Source organism: Myotis daubentonii, chromosome 1, assembly GCF_963259705.1.
Source record: "Myotis daubentonii chromosome 1, mMyoDau2.1, whole genome shotgun sequence".
Taxonomy (NCBI): domain Eukaryota; kingdom Metazoa; phylum Chordata; class Mammalia; order Chiroptera; family Vespertilionidae; genus Myotis; species Myotis daubentonii.
Window position 1 is genome coordinate 2883900 of NC_081840.1, and position 18329 is coordinate 2902228.

At 37.8% G+C, this 18329-nt stretch overlaps 1 protein-coding gene across 7 annotated transcripts in view; it reads right to left on the reverse strand.

The window, feature by feature from the left end:
- Positions 1-18329, reverse strand: part of PPP4R4 (protein phosphatase 4 regulatory subunit 4) — a 92550-nt gene that overhangs the window by 1473 nt on the left and 72748 nt on the right. For 3 of the 7 annotated variants that reach the window (XM_059685983.1, XM_059686005.1, XM_059685990.1), the window contains 10 exons: positions 17573-17678; positions 15518-15665; positions 11574-11718; positions 7542-7583; positions 7380-7454; positions 3858-3924; positions 3358-3441; positions 2976-3069; positions 2421-2491; positions 1103-1250 (listed from right to left, as the gene is read on the reverse strand). In XM_059685983.1, the coding sequence (XP_059541966.1) occupies positions 1103-1250; positions 2421-2491; positions 2976-3069; positions 3358-3441; positions 3858-3924; positions 7380-7454; positions 7542-7583; positions 11574-11718; positions 15518-15665; positions 17573-17678 (980 nt within the window). Of the gene's footprint in view, positions 1-132; positions 420-1102; positions 1251-2420; positions 2492-2975; positions 3070-3357; positions 3442-3857; positions 3925-7379; positions 7455-7541; positions 7584-11573; positions 11719-15517; positions 15666-17572; positions 17679-18329 lie in introns of those variants that run through there. The other 4 variants (XM_059685989.1, XM_059685994.1, XM_059685998.1 and 1 more) reach the window with 4 other exon arrangements.

Genomic DNA, 18329 nt, shown 5'->3' on the forward strand with positions numbered 1-18329 from the left:
GCTCAGTCCTCATGACTTTTAAATGGATCGGCCACAGTATAATCATTAGAGCAACTGTTCCAAAGAGCATTCTCTGTAAATAAAACTACCCTCTATATTAACGTTACTAATTTGTAATCTCAATATCATTTTTTTCTGTTTCCTATTACTTTTTTCTATGATACATGATCCTACTCTTTCCTTGAGCTCCTTTCCATAAATTTGAATGAATCTTACATACATCTATATTTATATATACCGGTGGGCAATTAGAAATTTAGAATAAGTTACAATATAGTTCAGTTCCTAAAAGCATGGAGTTCCCAATAAAAGATGGATGTCAGAAACTTTATTAGAATATTTATGAATTCAGTGACATATGTCTAAAAGGACATCTGGATGCTATTTAAATTCTGACTTAATCAGAAGATTCGGGCGTCCTGTAGGAAAGAGTAAACCTGTGAGTAGAGTTGGGGCAGCCTGGACAAATCACATCCACATGACATGACCTGTTTGTCATCAGGATGGTTCTTATGGGGCAACCCTCTTCCACGTTTAAACTAACAGAAACAAAGGCTTCAGTGATTCACACAGACATTAACAGCACATAAAAGGAACCCTGGGGGAAAGGAGGAGACAGGCCTTTATAACCTCAATGTTAAGGACAAGTACAGTGGACAGGACTCTCCCACATGCTGACCCACACTCTGGACTCCATGCTGCAGGCAGATTGCTTAAGTAGCAGCAGGGCCCATCTTTCTGAGCTCTGGGCCATGAAACACTGTCCGCTTACACTAGCCATTCAAAGGGATGCAATTACACCAGTGTCTTCTTGAATAAAGTCCCTGAAGGCAAACATTTCACAGAAAATTTTTAAAATCTCAGATATTAGTGGGAGCCATTTAAAGTCTCTTGTTGATTTCCTTACGTTGCCGTGTCTTTGCCATAGACAGATCATTTTATATAAAGTATCAACATAACAGAGGCACGTGTGCTAAGAATCCCTTTTAATTTAGAACATTTCCTTGTTACAGTTTCTGTTCTTTGGAAATTAGTGGGAAGGAAAGTGCACTGAGAAAAAGAGGAGGATGACACACTTAGCAGTACATCGCTGATTACTTACAAGGTGGCCTTACGTGGTGGCAGATCTTTACCTCCACTGCTCTTTGGATCAACTGAGTTACCTGTCCCACGGGAGGTGCTGGGGAGGGGAGTGTTAGGAGAAAAGGACGGAGGAAGGCTAGTGGCATTACGAGTCCGGAATGAGTCATCTGAAAGGAACACATAGTCAGGCATATTCCATTTACTACGATGGGAACCTAGGAGAAGGAAGCTTACTGGTAGTGGACATTTTTTCTTTTAAAATCAATGTATTAGAGTACAGTTTATATATAATAAACTGCATCACTACCAAATGTTTCTTCCTGCCCCCTGTAATCGCTCCCTCTGTTCCCCACTCCCTCTGCCTCCTGTCATTAGGGATTTGTTTGCATTTTCTGAATTTTATATAAATGGAATCAGATGTGTATCCTTTTTGTGTCTAGCTCCTCTCATTCAGCATAATTATGTTGAGGTTCATCCATGTTGTTATGTATAGCGATTCTTCATTCCTTTTTATAGCTGACTGGTACTCCATTGTATGGATATGTCAAAATTTGTTTATCCATTCTCCTATTGCTAGACATTTGGATTTCCCCCAGTTTTGACTATGATGAATAAAGCTGCTCTAAACAATCATGTACAAATCTGTGTGGAGATGTAGGTATTGATTTCTCTTCAGTCAAAGCCTAGGAGTGGAATTGCTGGGTCACACAGGAAGGTGTTGTCCGAAGGAACCGCACCCTGTGGCTGCCCCCTGCAGTGTCTGAGCGGCTGGAGCGCTGCCCACGTCCCCGCGCACTCGTGCGTAGTCTTAGTGGGACACAGCCACCCATTCATGTGCCATCTATGGCTACTTTTACCCACAAGGGCACAGTTGAGTCCTCGTGACAGAAACCAATTTGCCTCTTATGCCTAACTATTGACTCTCTGGCCTCCTAACAGAAAAAGTTTTCTGACTCCTGGTATAAAGTTTCAAAGATATACTATTGCAAATGTTTAGCTGTATATTATCTATAGGAAAGCCCTAGTGTTTTAACTAAGTTAATTACTGCAAAAAATTTTACTCTCTGCCTCCAGCGGGTCCTCAGACCGTGGCAAAACCTATCCTATCATTTTGTCCTGTTTCTCTTTTAAAAGAACTCTTAAGTCTTGATACAGTGAGAACAAAATAGTATAGTCAAGTATTTTCTCAATTGCAAAAAAAAAAAAAAAATTCATAGGTATTTGATAAAGATACAAACTTAGAAAAAACACTGTATCTAGAAATAAAAAAATTATCTAAGGAAAATCATATTTCATTGAATTTAGTAATGCTTTGAGGAGCTCAGATTTCTACTTACCAGTTAGTGAAATCATAGAAGTCTTTGCTAACCCTGAGGCAGAAGGTGTATATGCTGCTGTAGAAGTTTTACTGGAAAAGAACATAATTACGTTTCAAATGCAAGAACATGTTTATTTCAATCCCATTCATCCAGCGTTTGGTCTTTTTAAATCTTCTTTTTTTAAATGCTTTCCCCTATTTCCTATGAAACATGCTTGTTACTTCTATTTCTCATTTATTCTTTCTATTTCATGCCTCACAATAATTATGTGCCCTTGACCGGGAATTGAACCCTCAACCCTTCAGTGCGTAGACTAATGCTAACCACTGAACTAACTGGCCAGGGCAAGGCATTATATATTGTCATGGCTGTAGTCTTCCTAGAATACCAGTACATATTTTTATGCAAATTGGTAGACTACTATTTTTTTAAGTCTTTACAGAAGAAAAAAAATTATTTACCTATAGAAAACTCAAAATTAGTGCTAATTTTTATAGTACTATAAATATTTCACATATAATAAGATGTGACTATAAAATAAAAATTCAAACATGAAGAACTGACAGATCATACCTAGCACACTTGTCTAAGTTTCCATATTTTGCATGAAAAGCTTGATTATTAATAGATTGGCTTCGAATCAATTTGGATTTCTTGATTTCCTTGCCTAGAGTAACAAGCAGAAGAAAAAAGTAACTGTTCACTTCACCTTTAGATGCTCCACGCCCGTTCCCTCTCCCACTCCCACCGTTTTCAGTAAACACAGATGGGCTAGCTTCCTTTCCTTCGTTTGAGCTATTGGGCTATCTTTATCCCAACTGTCCAATAAGAGCTACCAAAACAAACACTGAAAGGAAAACGGTGCTTTAGCACAATGCATCTCATCTAAGAGCGTGACTTGCCCTATAATTACTGTTTATAAAAGGAACAGGAGGCATAAGAGGCTGTCTCTTACTTGCTGACGGGGTGCTGGAAGAGGGCCCAGGAACAGCAATGGGGATGCTCTTGGGCAGAGCTGTTGGTGTCTTGATGTCTCTGCCTAAAATAAACTCTGCTTTGAGTGCTGCCATGCCCTCTGGGTTCTTATTAATCTCCACAAACATACAGACAACACAGAAAAAATGAAACACTATCCCTTGCTAAGCAGCATTCTTTCCCACATAGTCTTACTCTGCATATTTACACATTTCGATCTTAGTTATTCAGTGATTAACTTCACATTCTTATTGCTGCTATCACTTTCCTTTGAAGGATCTGAAGCTCCACACTGACCCCCATCACTTATTCATGTTTCTTAACACCCATACAGCATTAAGCAGCCAGTTTTTTAAAACTACTTTTAAAATTAAAAGCAATTTTCCATATAAAATTAGTAACTCAACATGGTCTTTCAGAATGCCAGGATGAAACATTAATCGTGTGATTTAGTGATGAAGACATAAGAAAACAACTTACGTTTCTTTTCAAAGGTTTTTTCATTCACGGGCCTCCCCTCTTGTTGCTTCTCTTTCTCTAATTGTTCCTATTATTAAAATAGTATCTGAGCATTAAAGGTAAGCATAGATTTAGAAAATGTTCTAGTGAGAAATTACTCTAAGTTCCAGACATACAAATATTGTTTATAAAAATTCCTTTAAAAAGTAATTTTTTTTCCAAATTAGTGTCTCCAGTGTTTTCTGTGTTTTGTGTGTTTTCTTACCTCTCCAGAATTGTGCTTTTGGGGATTTGTTAAGCTAAAACAAGGAGTTTAGTAACATTATGGGAATGAGCCTTTATTTTCTAAGATGTATTTACTGATTCTCATTAGCAAAATATTTGTTACTATTAGTCATTTACATTTCTGATTGGTAAATAGCAAAATAGTGCTTTTTGGGGTTTTTTTCAAATATGTTTTTATTTATTTTAGAGAGAGGAGAAGGGAGAGTGATAGAGAGATAGAAACATCAATTGGCTGGCTGCCTCCTGCACACCCCAAGCCCACAACTCAGGCATGTGCCCTGACTGGGAATCGAACCAGTGACTTCGTGGTTCATGGGCTGATGCTCCACCACTGAGCCACCTGGCAAAGCAAAATGTTTTTCTTTAAAAAGACTGAGAAGAAAGGAAATGGTCCTTGGGACATGTTAAAAGATGTCTTATTGGACACTGGGGGATAGGGGAGGCTAGGGGACTGTCTAGGGCGGGGGGATAAAAAAAAAAAAGATGTCTTATTGAAGTATAATATACATAGAGAAAGTACACAAATTATAAGAGTACAGCTCAATAAATTTTCCCAAAATGAACATACCTATATAGCCATAGCAGCTCACAGATCAGGATATAAAACATTACCAAAACTCGCGTCCCTTATCCCAATAGAATAAGTAGGCAAGAAAATCAACAAGCATGTCAAGTTCTGAACAAACTATATATATAGAACACCACACTCAACAACTGGAGAACACACATTCTTTTCCTGTGCACCTGTGAAATAATGAAAAGGGTAAGAAAAGAGACAAGATAAAAATGTCCACACAGCCCTGGCTGGTGTGGCTTCGTGTTTGGAAAGTCCAGCACACACCAAAGGGTTGTGGGTTCAATTCCTGGTCAAGGGCACATACCTGGGTTACAGGTTCAATACCCGGCCTCATTCAGGGCATGTGAGGGAGGCAACCAAGCAATGTGTCTTTCTCACATCATGTCTGTCTGTGTCTGTCTGTCTCTCTGTCTCTCCTCCATCCCTTTCTCGCCTCTCTCCCCTCTCTCCCTCCCTCCCTTCCACTGTTTAAAAATTAATGGAAAAAAAAAATCCACGGTTGAGGATTAACAACAACAAAAAAATCTCCATATAGAATTGGACTGCATGAAAAGAACCAAATGAAAATTCTAAAACTGAAAATAAAAAATATAAAACTGAAAAATAAAATATCATTAAGAGTTATCTGCCAACAGTAGTGTTATCTATGTTCTCTATCTTTTCCTCTATTATCTTGATCATAGTAATCATAGTTATCCTGAAGTCCTTGTCTGCTAACTCCAGTATCAGGATCATCTATGGGTCTTTATCTATTGCCTGATTTTTCTCTTAGGCATAAATGATTCAGTTCTAAAAAATATTAGAGCGCTCTTAGTCTTAATCCTGAACTAGAAAGTGAAATTAAAAATTTTAATTCCATTTATAATGATACCAAAAACATAATATACTTAGAAATAAATCTAACAAAAGACTTCCTTGAATGCTACACTTAACACTATGAGACAGTCCTCAAACTTTTTAAACAGGGGGCCAGTTCACTGTCCCTCAGGCCGTTGGAGGGCCGGACTATAGTTTAAAAAAAAACTATGAACAAATTCCTATGCACACTGCACATATCTTATTTTGAAGTAAAAAAAAAAAACAAAACGGAGCCGAAACCGGTTTGGCTCAGTGGATAGAGCGTCGGCCTGCGGACTGAAAGGTCCCAGGTTCAATTCCGGTCAAGGGCATGTACCTGGGTTGCGGGCACATCCCCAGTGGGGGATGTGCAGGAGGCGGCTGATCGATGTTTCTCTCTCATCGATGTTTCTGACTCTCTATCTCTCTCCCTTCCTCTCTGTAAAAAATCAATAAAATATATTAAAAAAAAAAACGGAACAAATACAATATTTGTATTTGCATGTGGCCCGCGGGCCGTAGTTTGAGGACCCCTGCTATGAGAAAAAGTAAAGGAGGCTAGGGACTGGGGATGGGGGGGGGCGGGGGGGGGTCAATGGGGGGAAAAGGCGACATTTATAATACTATATGTAATACTTTAAACAATAAAATAAAACTTATAAAAAGTAAAGGAGGCTAAATAAATGGAGGGGTAGACATAGTACATGAATTAGGAAGACTCATGTTAAGATGGCAATTCTCCAAATTGAACTGTAGATCAATCCTAACATAATCCTCACAAAAATTCTGGCAGGCTTTTTATAGAAATGAACAAACTGATCCTAAACTTCGTATAAAAATAAATTATGATGCTGGAAAAAGCATGACAAAAAAAATCATATACATATTATTAAATTTATATAAATTCTTGTTGCAAACTAATTTGTAGTGACAGAAACTAGAGTAATGCTTTCTGGAGTCTGGAGTAAAAGATATGAATCATAAAGGGCCATGCAGAAACCTTTAAGGGAATGAAAATGTTTGGCGCTTTGATTGTGGTGATGGTTTCATAGATATGCCCATGTTAAAATTCCTCAAATCGTACACCTAAAATATATGCAGTTAATTGTATGTCAATAATACTTAAATAAAATAGTTTTTAAAGCCTTTCAAATATCATTTTCCTTATAGTTCATAAAATAACAGATATCAAAAGATCAGGACTCTTGCCCTGGCTGGTTTACTCAGTGGTTAAAGCATCAGCCCAGCCAAAACCGGTTTGGCTTAGTGGATAGAGCGTCGGCCTGCGGACTGAAAGGTCCCAGGTTCGATTCCGGTCAAGGGCATGTACCTGGGTTGCGGGCATATCCCCAGTAGGAGATGTGCAGGAGGCAGCTGATCTATGTTTCTCTCTCATCGATGTTTCTAACTCTCTATCTCTCTCCCTTCCTCTCTGTAAAAAATCAATAAAATAAAATAAATAAATAAAAAGCATCAGCCCACAGACCAAAGGGCTGTGGGTTCAACTTCCAGTCAAGGGCACATACCTCAGTTGTGGTTGCAGGTTCCCTGGCCCCGGTAGGGGCAAATGCCAGAGGCAACTAATCAATGTGTCTCTCTCATGTTGATGTTTCTCTCTTTCTCCCCTCCTCCCTTACTTCCACTCTCTCTCTCTAGTAATCAATGGAAAAAATATCCTCCAGTGAGGATAAAAAAAAAAAAAAAAAAGATCAGGACTTTTTAGTGATTTAGGAAGAAAAAGAGTAGTGTAAAATTGAAAGAAATTATTTAATAGGTTTAATAACAAAGCATATTTAATATTGGTCAGAAAAAAATACGTGTGTGTGCATGTGAAAATAACATACCATTTCCAAAAGAAGCAGTTCCTCTCTTTCTTTCTCTTGATCCAACAAATCTTTCTCATAAAACTTGTTCTGAAACTAAGTTTAAGTTTAAAATGAAACTGTGGAACATTAATGATGAGTGTATGTCAACTTTTAAGAATAAAAGCAAGAGAGTGTACTTACAGCATCCATAGACATTTCCATTCTGTCCAACTCTAACACAGTCTGTAAAGAAAGTTTTTAAAATATTCAACAGTAATAAAATCAACCATCATTTCACAAAAAGACTCTTTCCAGAGGGAGTTTCAAATAGGAGACTTCTACATGATGTATAAGGTTAAGTTAGAAACCTTTTGAAGTTCTTCCCAATTCTACATTGTATTTTTTATTTTCCATCAATCTCTATATTTGTAATGCCAGGCTCTATTTAAACTTTTAAAGTTTTTTACTTTAAGGAGAGCAAGTCTACGCCTGGCCGGTGTGGTTCAGTGCTTGAGTGCAGACCTATAAACCAGGAGGTCACAGTTCAATTCCTGGTCAGGGCAGATGCCGGGGTTTCAGGATCGATTCCCCAGTGTGGGGTGTGTAGAAGGCAGCCAATCAACGATTCTCTCTCATCATTGATGTTTCTATTTCTCCTTCTCCCTCTCCCTTCCTCTCTGAAATCAATAAAAATATTTTTTTGAAAAAATAAAAGAAGAGCAAGTCTAGAGGAATATTTTAAATACTAAACATATGCAATTTAACTAATTTCTAATAATTCTCAGTGCCACTCTTCTGAATTTTCAGAAATACAGTATAATTTCTGAACTTTATAAAAACCTTTTAGCTAAATATATATGAAGTAATCTATCCTTTGGCTTAAAATTCTTAATTCCTTTCCTTCCCACATAAACTTTTTATCAATATGACACTCTAACCAATAGAAAAGACTTTATTCTGAAAGCATTCTCTCAATGTAATATTTGTCTTTCAGAATATATTAGTCTGACACCAACTATTTCAATCTAACAATGATCCATCTACCCCACGGCTCTGTCTCTGACAGAGTAGAGTACTTCTCTCTAGTGGCCAAAATAAAGTACATCTACACTTTCATAAGCCAATGCTATTCATTGCAAAGATATATTTAAAATTTTATTTTTATGCTGAAATTTATAAAAATTTGGAAATGTATCCCATGAAGTATCTTTTAAATAAAGTTATTTCCCATCTTAAAAAACTGACAAGAGTCAGCTATTCCATGTTTATCCGGAAGCTTTGTGTAGCTTCTCTCAAAGGTTCCCATACCAACACCTCAGTATGATAACATGGTACTACAGAATTTTGATGGGAAAGATTTACTTCATACTCAAAATAAGAGAAGTATTCCAGAATAATCCATTGATTTAATTATATCATTTCTGTACCTATTTATGGGGTTAATTTATATTATCTTAAGCTAACAGATTCTTTCAGAAAAGTAGCTAACCCTCTCATGTACTATTTTGGCATGTTAACTTCATTGACTAAACTTCTGTAATTAAATAGCAAGGTCAGAAATATCTGATAGAAACAAGTGTAAGTGTGTGTGTGTTTAAATTTAGATGCATGTCCAGGGGCTGGCTATTTCTGGATATTTCAGTTGATGAAGAGGAATTCACATCTCAGTAAAATAAAATTATACTAATTAATACAAAGTTATCAAGTCACTTCATTAAAAAGTTCCTCATGTGACACTGGAAATTATTTCTAGGGGAAAAAAAATCACAAACAAAGAATTCTTCTTTTTCTCAAATCAATGCCATTATTTAAGATATTAATAAATTAATTTCTCTCACTACAAATAAATTCTCAAAAACTATGTGTCCTGAAGTTCACATTCAGATTCATAAAAGCAACCACTGTTTTGTTGTTGTTAATCCTCACCCGAGGCTATTTTTCCATTGATTTTTTAGAGCAAGAGGAAGGAAAGGGAGAGACAGAGAGAAACATTGATGCGACAGACACATGGATTGACTGAGGTATGTGCCCTTGACCAGAATTGAACCCATGACCCTTCAGTCCTGGGCCGAAGCTCTATCCAGAACCAAACCAGCTAGGGCAAAAAGTAATCACTTTAATTTGACTTAATCTTATAAAAACACTAGAGGCCTGGTACACGGATTCGTGCACTGGTGGGGTCCCTTGGCCTGGCCTGTGGGGATTGGGCTGAAACCAGCTCTCTGACATCCCCCGAGAGGTCCCAGATTGTGATAGGGTGCAGGCCATGCCAAAGGACCCCACCGGTGCACGATTGGGACTGGGGAGGGACCACAGGAGGTGCTCCAGGACATGTCCGGCCCATCTTGCCCAGTCCCGAATGGCCAGACCCCAGCAGCAAGCTAACCTACCGGCTGGAGCATCTGCCCCCTGATGGTCAGTGTGTGTCATAGCGACTGGTCAAACGGTTGAGCAAAAGGTCAGACACTTAACACATTAGGCTTTTATTATATAGGATTAGCATTAGTTATATATCGAGCATGTAGAGTTCTTGAAGACTAAAGTATTTTAACCCCTAGAGTGACAGGGAGCATGATCGCGCTCCTCCTGCAGTGTCACTATTAGATGCTAGTAGTTCACTCTTTATTGACAGATGGCACCTAAGTGCAGATTACTTATGATGCTGAATGTTTGTAGTGATTTTTGAATATGTAACTTCATTTACTTGCAATTCATAATTTTTTTCTGTAAAATCAGCAAAAAATGCCTTGGCAATTTTAGCATAGTTCCTAGGATATTGGTTGGCATTCAAAGGGTTAAGGTTTGACTTCACAAATCAAAATTCTGACTGTTTTAGTGTTCCAACATTCCCAAACAATCCCTATAAGATCACATACTAAAACAAAACAAAAACCGTAAGACACAATGTTACTTTATTGAAAAAAGGATGCTCTTGGGAGTAAGAGATCTATACTCTAGTCCTATTTCTGTCCCTTACTAATATGATCTTAAGCAGACACTTAATATCTCTAGGTCTAGATCTTCTGTAAAGTCACACACACTGAATTACTGCAGAGGGCCCCTTCATGGCTAAATGTCTATCAAATGTGCCTTTTCCATTTTACCAACAAAGCTTTCCCAGATTATAATTGCTTGTAAATAAAGTCTGGTGAATGAGGTATTCATTACTAGTTAAACAGCATTTATTGAGCACCAAAAATGTGCCAAGCTCTCTCCTGTGGAGCTTATATTACTAAAGGGTGTCCCAAAATTCACGCAAGAAGTAATTTTTGATAGAAAACACAGGTTTATAATTAAAAATTGTAAATTTTTTATTAATTCATAAAGTATACAGTATAAGATTATGTATGGACTAGCATACATAAAAACTGGATTATCATGTCACGATAGCGAGCACCATTAACGGTTACTGCCTGAGCAGCCGCATTTTCGAAGAAGAATGGTCTGATGATGCCTCCAGCCCCAAATCCGCACCAAACAGTGACACGCTGTGGATGCGTTTGTTTCTCAACAATCACTCGTGGATTTTCTGAGCCCCAAATGCGACAATGTTGTCGATTAACCAAGCCATCAAGATGAAAATGAGCCTCATCAAAATTCAGCCACAATTATGCAAAACGGTCATGGAAAATGTCAACAAAAGAGTGCATATGTGCCAGCAAAGCCGTGGAGGCCATTTACCCGATATGCTATTCCATACATAACCCTATACTGTATACTTTATGAATCAATAAAAAAATTTACAATTTTTAATTATAAGCCTGTGTTTTCTATCAAAATTACTTCTTGCATGAATTCTGGGACACCCTTTACTAATAATATCTAATGAGTGCTGACTTGCATATCCAATTGTAGCACACATCAACCAAATCAGTTTCTAATTCTTAGTACACTAGCAAGGATATAAAGATTTTAACATAGTGCCATCCCATCAAGCTAAAACAGTGAAGATATAATTAAGATTATCCTTTTTTTTAATAGATTATTGATTTTAAAAGTGAGAGAAAGGGAGAGGGAGAAACAGTGATGTGCGATCAAAACATCAATCAGTGCCCCCTACACACCCCCTACCAGGATTTGAGCCCACCCTGGGTACGTGCCCTGACCGGGAATCAAACTGACAACCTGTTGGTACACGGGACAATGCCCAGCTAACTGAGCCACACCAGCCAGGGCTAATAAAGACTGTCTCAACGCAAGAAATACAAATGTTGTGGCCAGCATGAGACTTACTCTTTTTACAATAGCCAGAACATCTTTATCTTTTTCTTGACATAGAAGTTTTCTCACGCACATTTCTAACTGTTGAAGTAGATGTTTATCTTCAGGGATCTTCAGAGTGGATTTCACTTTGGGCAACAAGTAGCAAAGTTTCATTCTATAATAAATTAAATACTATTTACTTGTGTGTAAATTTATAACTTAAATTTAATAACTGTATAATAATAGTGACATAAAACTGAAAGAAAAACCCAAGTTGTAGGTAGCCTAAGAATTCATTTATTATGCAACAAATGCTCATGGAGTGCCTAGACTGAGTCGAGTGTTCATTATTCCAGGTGCTGCGACACAATGGGAATAAGAGCAGCGAATCCTGTGGTGTCATGGAGCTTACATGCTAGCATGAGGGGAGGGAGGGAGGATAAACAAAGTAAAACGTTAGATAGTGGTAGGTGCTGTAGAGAAAAATTACATGGGATAGAAGACAGGGGAGAACCAGAGGAGGGAAGTTACAATTTTAAAACGGGTGGTCAGAGAGGATTTCAGTAAAGGTTTCACTGAAAAGATGACATTTAAGCAAAGACCTAAAAAAATAAATCAATGACGGAATTAGTCACATGAATACCTGAACATTACAGGCAGTAGCTGCAGTAAGAGAAAATGTCCTGTAGGGGGAGCTTGCCAAGGTGCTGTCTCAGATTAACAAATTGGCCCAAATTGGCAAATTGGATGAGAGGACAGAATGGGGCAAAGATGAGATTAGCAGATCTTTGAGCAGCAGTAGAGGCCAGCTCATCCAGGGCCTTGCAGGCCACTGTTCCGAGACTGGCTTTTAAGTGCAATGAGAAGCCAGGGAAGGTTTGAGCAGGGGAGTTAAATTGTCTGACTTAGGGGTTTTGTTTGTTTGTTATATTTTTGATTTCAGAGAGGGAGAGGTAGAGAGAGAGAGAGATAGAAACATCAATGAGAGAGAATCATGGACTGGCTGCCTCCTGCACATCCCCCACTGGGGATCAAGCCCGCAACCTGGCACACGCCCCCGACTGGAATCGAACCCAGGACCCCTCAGTCCACAGGTCGACGCTCTATCCACTGAGCCAAACCAACCAGGGCTGATTGAGGTTTTGAAAGTATCGTCTGGCTATTGTGCTGAGTTAGACTGCAGATGGCCAAGGACAGGAGAAAGGAAACCACAGGGGAGGCCCTTTCAGCAATTCAAATAAGAATGACGTGCCTGAACCAGATGATGGCAGTCAGGTGGTGAGAAGTGTTGGGTTCTGAATACATTGTGCAAGCGGCAGGATGTGCTGAGGGCTTGGCAGTGGAATGACAGAAAGGAGTGGAGGTTTTGACCTGAGCTATTGGAAAGATGACATGGTTATTTACTGGGATGGAGAAGACCTCAGGAGCAAGATGAGGGTTTACTTTGAGACACATTAAGTCAGAGGTGCCTATTAGATACTTAGTGGACATGTTAAGTGGGCAGTTGATTCAGTAAGTCTTCTGTTCAGGGCAGGTGTCCATGCTGGAGAGACAGTCAGGAATCTTCAGCATATGGATGATTTGCAAGCCAGGGTGCAGCCTGAGTAGACGAGATAAAAGGGGAATGTCTAGGGCACAGTCGGTCTAGATCAGGCTGATAAGGAAGCAACGAGCAGACTGAAGAGCGCCAAGAGGTGAGAGGACAGGCAGGAAAGTGCAGAAAAGCTGCCTGGGAGCAGGCAGCTCAGAGGAAGCTCTGCTTGGCTGGGCTCAAGCTCTGTGGCTGGACTTAGAAAGGGATGCTAGGCAGCTGTCTGTTCTATGGCTGCTGTTTTCATTTAGTCAGCTGAGTGCTCTCCAGACATTATTTTTATTTCTGTGCCGAGCCTGGTGACAGCTAAGTCCCATGCCCAGAGATTTCAGGGTGCTTTGTCAGCTGAACCCTCAGTTAAGGATTCTTCTCATACAACAAAATTTGTTCTTTATTCAACCAAAAAGAGTCACGCTCCTCCTCTAGAGTTTCCAGCTCTGTCGACAGCCATCTCATTCAGCGCTCACCAGGCATGCTGTTAAGTCTTGTGATGCATTCTCCAATAAGGGGTCTCGGTCCCCCAAAGAGATTTTTTCTCCCTTCTTTGAATACCAATAATATTTTACCAGCCTTGATAATGACTCAGTGAATTTAAATTTTAAACACTCACTTAATGGTAAAAATAAAATACAGTATATGCACACTTCATTCTTTATAACCCAAGTCAGGTCTAGAAAACATTTATTCATCAGAAGTTATACAAACTACAGTAATGATTTATCTCTATGAGAATCCTGGGCCCATGATATTATGAAGACTTTGAGATTAGGGGCAACACCTTTCTGGTAAACCAAACTCTTTATGTACATTATCTCTGCTGTATTCCTCAGAACACCCTATGAAGTAGGTACTAAGGAAATGGATGCACAGGGAGGTTTTGTAACTTGCCCAAAGACACACAGCCAGCTTAGGCAGTGGCTCCAGAAACTCTCCTCCTAACCTGCATGACCCTACCACCCTTACCTGTGATGGCTCCTATTCTATCTGCAATCTCTATAGCACTGGGCAAAGGCTTTTGTACCCAAAGCCAGTTAGTACAAGGTGGTGCTGGACCCATTTGAGGGGCTGGCAGCCACCTAGGCAGGAAGTGGGAACCAACACTTCCTGCTATTCAGTGAGCTCTTACCCACAAATATCATCACCATTCATAGAGCAATCTTCAATTAATCTGCACTTGGCTTTTGCATTGGCAGGTTGCTTTCCCTTAGCGCCAATGCTATATGATTAGTCCCACTGCCCAGAGAGAGATGATTCCATTTCCTTTCAAATAATTTTTGTCAACTTCTTGGTGATAGTTCATCTCATTGAAAGCCACTTTTCCAGAATCACAACTTCAATTTTCAAAATGTTAATAATATGGTCAGATCCATTACTTCTTTAGCAAGAGCTAAATTCTAAAGAATTATCAACAGTTCTTTAAATTTACTCTATGGAACCCGTGCCTCTCACTTACTTAGCAGAAAGGAGATGCACAAACTACTGAAGCCGATGCAACAGTGCTTTCTGTGTGTTCTCACACACAAATTCAAAACGAAGCCAATCTCTAGAGATGGTCCCCTTAAACAATGATCTCAAAATTCTCAGGTTGAACTTTTCAACATCCTTGGCAATTCTTCTTGTATATTTTCTCTCAACAGCAACCCATGTTTATTGCCTTGACAATTCTTCCTGTTAGTTTTATAATATTGCCTACAATTCACGCGAGTTCATTATAAAAGATGCACATGTCACACAGCATAGACTAAGTGGGTAGCATGTGAAAACCCAGCAGGGAGTTCAGGAGTCCTTCTATTCAGGGAAATCTTGGCCACCTGACTTTGTGTCTCTCCCCTCCAGACCTGAGGTCCTCAAGTTCAGAACAGAGACATGGCGCATAAAACACAGATATCTAATGGCTGACGGGCTACAGTTCTCTTCAACTCATTATGCACTGTACAAATAACTGGAAGAGTATGCGTTTATGAAATGCCACTGGACTATTCACTTAAAAATGGTAAAAATGGTAAATTTTATGTTACGTATTTTACCACAATTAAAAGAAAGAAATAATATGCTTATTTTGGGAGGGGGAAAAAAGGCAAAATATATCTATTACTTTTTTCAATTTCCAAGCAAGCCACTTCCAGTCCTGTTCCCTCTAATCAAACAGTTAACCAACTGCAAATAACATCTATTGGGTTTCAAAAATGCAAGACAGCTAAACATTGGAAAGGCAAGAAAAAGCCTTCACAGCAGCCCTACCCCTGTTCACTAAGAATTCCAAAGCTAATACAAATTCTCTACTTGAATTTTTAATTGACTAAAACAACATTTTGCATATATTCATTATAGTAGATACATTAAAATACATTTTTCAAATATTTTATTGGATTGATAACCATACCTCACATTTGCTACTGGATCATGTGTCAGTTCAATAGCAGGTAGAAAGAAATATTTACAGAAAAATGATTTGGAAAAGAGCTCTATAATAAATTCACAGGTATCCAAAAATCGAAGTCTATTCCAATAACTTTTTCCTTGGCCCAGTTCTAAAAACAAAACCAAAAAATTAACATAAGTTTAATTTTTCCTACATGAAAATACATGACAGAATCAGACACAAAATCCATGGCACGTTTCTTTAAACCCACAATTTATTTAGCAAATGCAAGAGATAAGAGGAAAAAAATCATATTATATACCTCAGGTTTGTAGACCCCCCCAAGTTAATAATACCTCAAAAAACAGAAAAAATCTATTAAACATTGCATTCGATCCCATGAGCATTTAGTAAATATCGAATGACTACATCTACTATTTTTGATCACCCACTATGTGCTAAGTGCTTTAAACATATTATCTCCTTCAATCCTGGAAAACAATCCAATGGGATAAGCACATAATTATCCCTCCTAAAAGATAAAGATACTGAGGTTCAAAGACATTACAGTCGCAGAGCAGGTTAAGTGCAGAGCTAGAATTCAAACGCAGATATGTATAACTTCAAAACCTTTCAGCAACCAAATTAACTGTTTTCTTCCTTGTTTCCTTAAAAATGCATTGAAGTGAATAGTCATATGTAAATACAATATTATTAAATTACAGAATTAAAATAATTGGGATCAAATTAAAAGAATAATTTTCTTCCTTATTATATAAATGTTCAAAGGCAACATTTTTAATATTTAAAACCAAAATAGAATCTTCTTTTAAAATAAAAAATTTTAGCCCTGGCCAGGTAGCTCATGGGTGAGAGCATGGTGCCCATACACCAAGGCTGTGGGTTTGACCCCCAGTCAGGGCACATATAAGAATCAACCAATGAATATGTAAATAAGTGGGATAACAAATTTATGTTTCTCTTTTCTCCTCTCTCACTCTAAAGTCAATCAATAAAAATAAATCAATAAAACATTTTAAATGTAAGGTCCTACCCAATAAAAAATAAAAATGTAATTAAAATAGACTAAAAAATGAAACATTAAAGTATACTAAGCATAACTTCATAAATGAAATTTTATGTACTCTAACGTTTTGAAAAGCGGCAATCTATACTTAAAATGGTAAACTCCAATAACCAGAAAATCTCTTTACCTGCCTATACTGGACAACAGTTTAATAAAAGCTTAAAAACATGATTATCAAAGCAAGTATACAATAATTAACAAATTCGCTAAGGAGATACAGATGTAGGCCACTATTTTTAGAATTAACACTTCCACTAAAGCAGTGGTTCTCAACCTTCCTAATGCATACAGTTCCTCATGTTGTGGTGACCCCCAATTTCATTGTTACAAATTGAATATAATTAAAGCATAGTGATTAATCACAAAAACAATATGTAATTATATATGTGTTTTCCGATGGTCTTAGGCGACCCCTGTGAAAGGGTCGTTCGACCCCCAAAGGGGTCGCGACCCACAGGTTGAGAACCGCTGCACTAAAGGTTTTTGTCTTGATTTTGGCCCTTAGCAAATTAAAATAAATTTACATTTGTTAATTGACTTAATTTTTAACATATTATAAGCCACCTAAACTCACAGATTCACATTTATTCAACTCTATTCAAAAAAACCCTCACTGTTAATATTGAAAATAGAAAGATAAATGCTTAGATACATGGATATTCTTTTTATATTTTAGTTTCAAATTATTTTTCATTAGGGGAGAAACTAGGCTTTCAACAAAAGTATACATATTTTAAGTTTTTGACTGCAGAAATTCACACACAAAAAAAGGCCCAGAATAATTATTGCTTTCATTCATCACAGCTCTGATCCTGTCATATGAATTTCTAAAACAAACTAAAAATTACTTGTAAGACTCAAACACAAACACTCTAGGTATTACCAACATCAGCTTAACTACTCATGGCAAAATGATACATAAGTCAGAGATAATTAAGACCATCTAATTTGTTTACCTTTTTTCAAAATAATAGACAATGATTACTCACGTTCAATTAATTTTTGAATGACCTCAAGTCTCTGTTCTTGTTTACGATTATAACGTAGAAAAATGCATAAAGTTCGTGAAGCTGCCTTTTGGACAGGTAAGACTTTCTTAAAGAAAGAAGAAAGACAATTAAACTAGTCTATTAGTATATATTCTGAATAAGTTGGCCCCACAAATCAATTTTAAGTTATTGAGTAAAAGAGCAGTGTAATCTGCTTCTCAAATCACTGTACTCATATCCCTCTGATGTGTCTTCATAATTTAATGTTAATATCATTCAGGCAAATCAACTAATACATCACATTACAAAGTTAATTTAATTTGGCACGATCATTTCCATATCATCCAGATTTGATTCATATTTAACTGTCATTTTCTTGCCACTTCATCATACGTGACAATCTCCCCAAATACATTCTCTTAGTCATTCCCTGAACCTGACACTCGTTTATTCAACAAACTTTAGCTAGAACATTCCCTGCCTCAGGTACATCACTAAAAATGTGCCACTTCTAAAATATAAATTTAGAGATTCCCATGATCAGGTATGTTCTTCAATCCTTCTGGCTCACTTCTGGCTCTTCAACCTCCATGCCATTGACTGAGATCCCTGGTCCATGACACAGATAAAACTTAGAATCCAAAGGTCACCATGTCACTCTTACAGGGTACTAAATGCTGTTGTCCTTTGAATTTGTCACACCACTGGGAACAACCTCAATTCTAAATGAATTCAACCATCCACCTATATCAGGTTC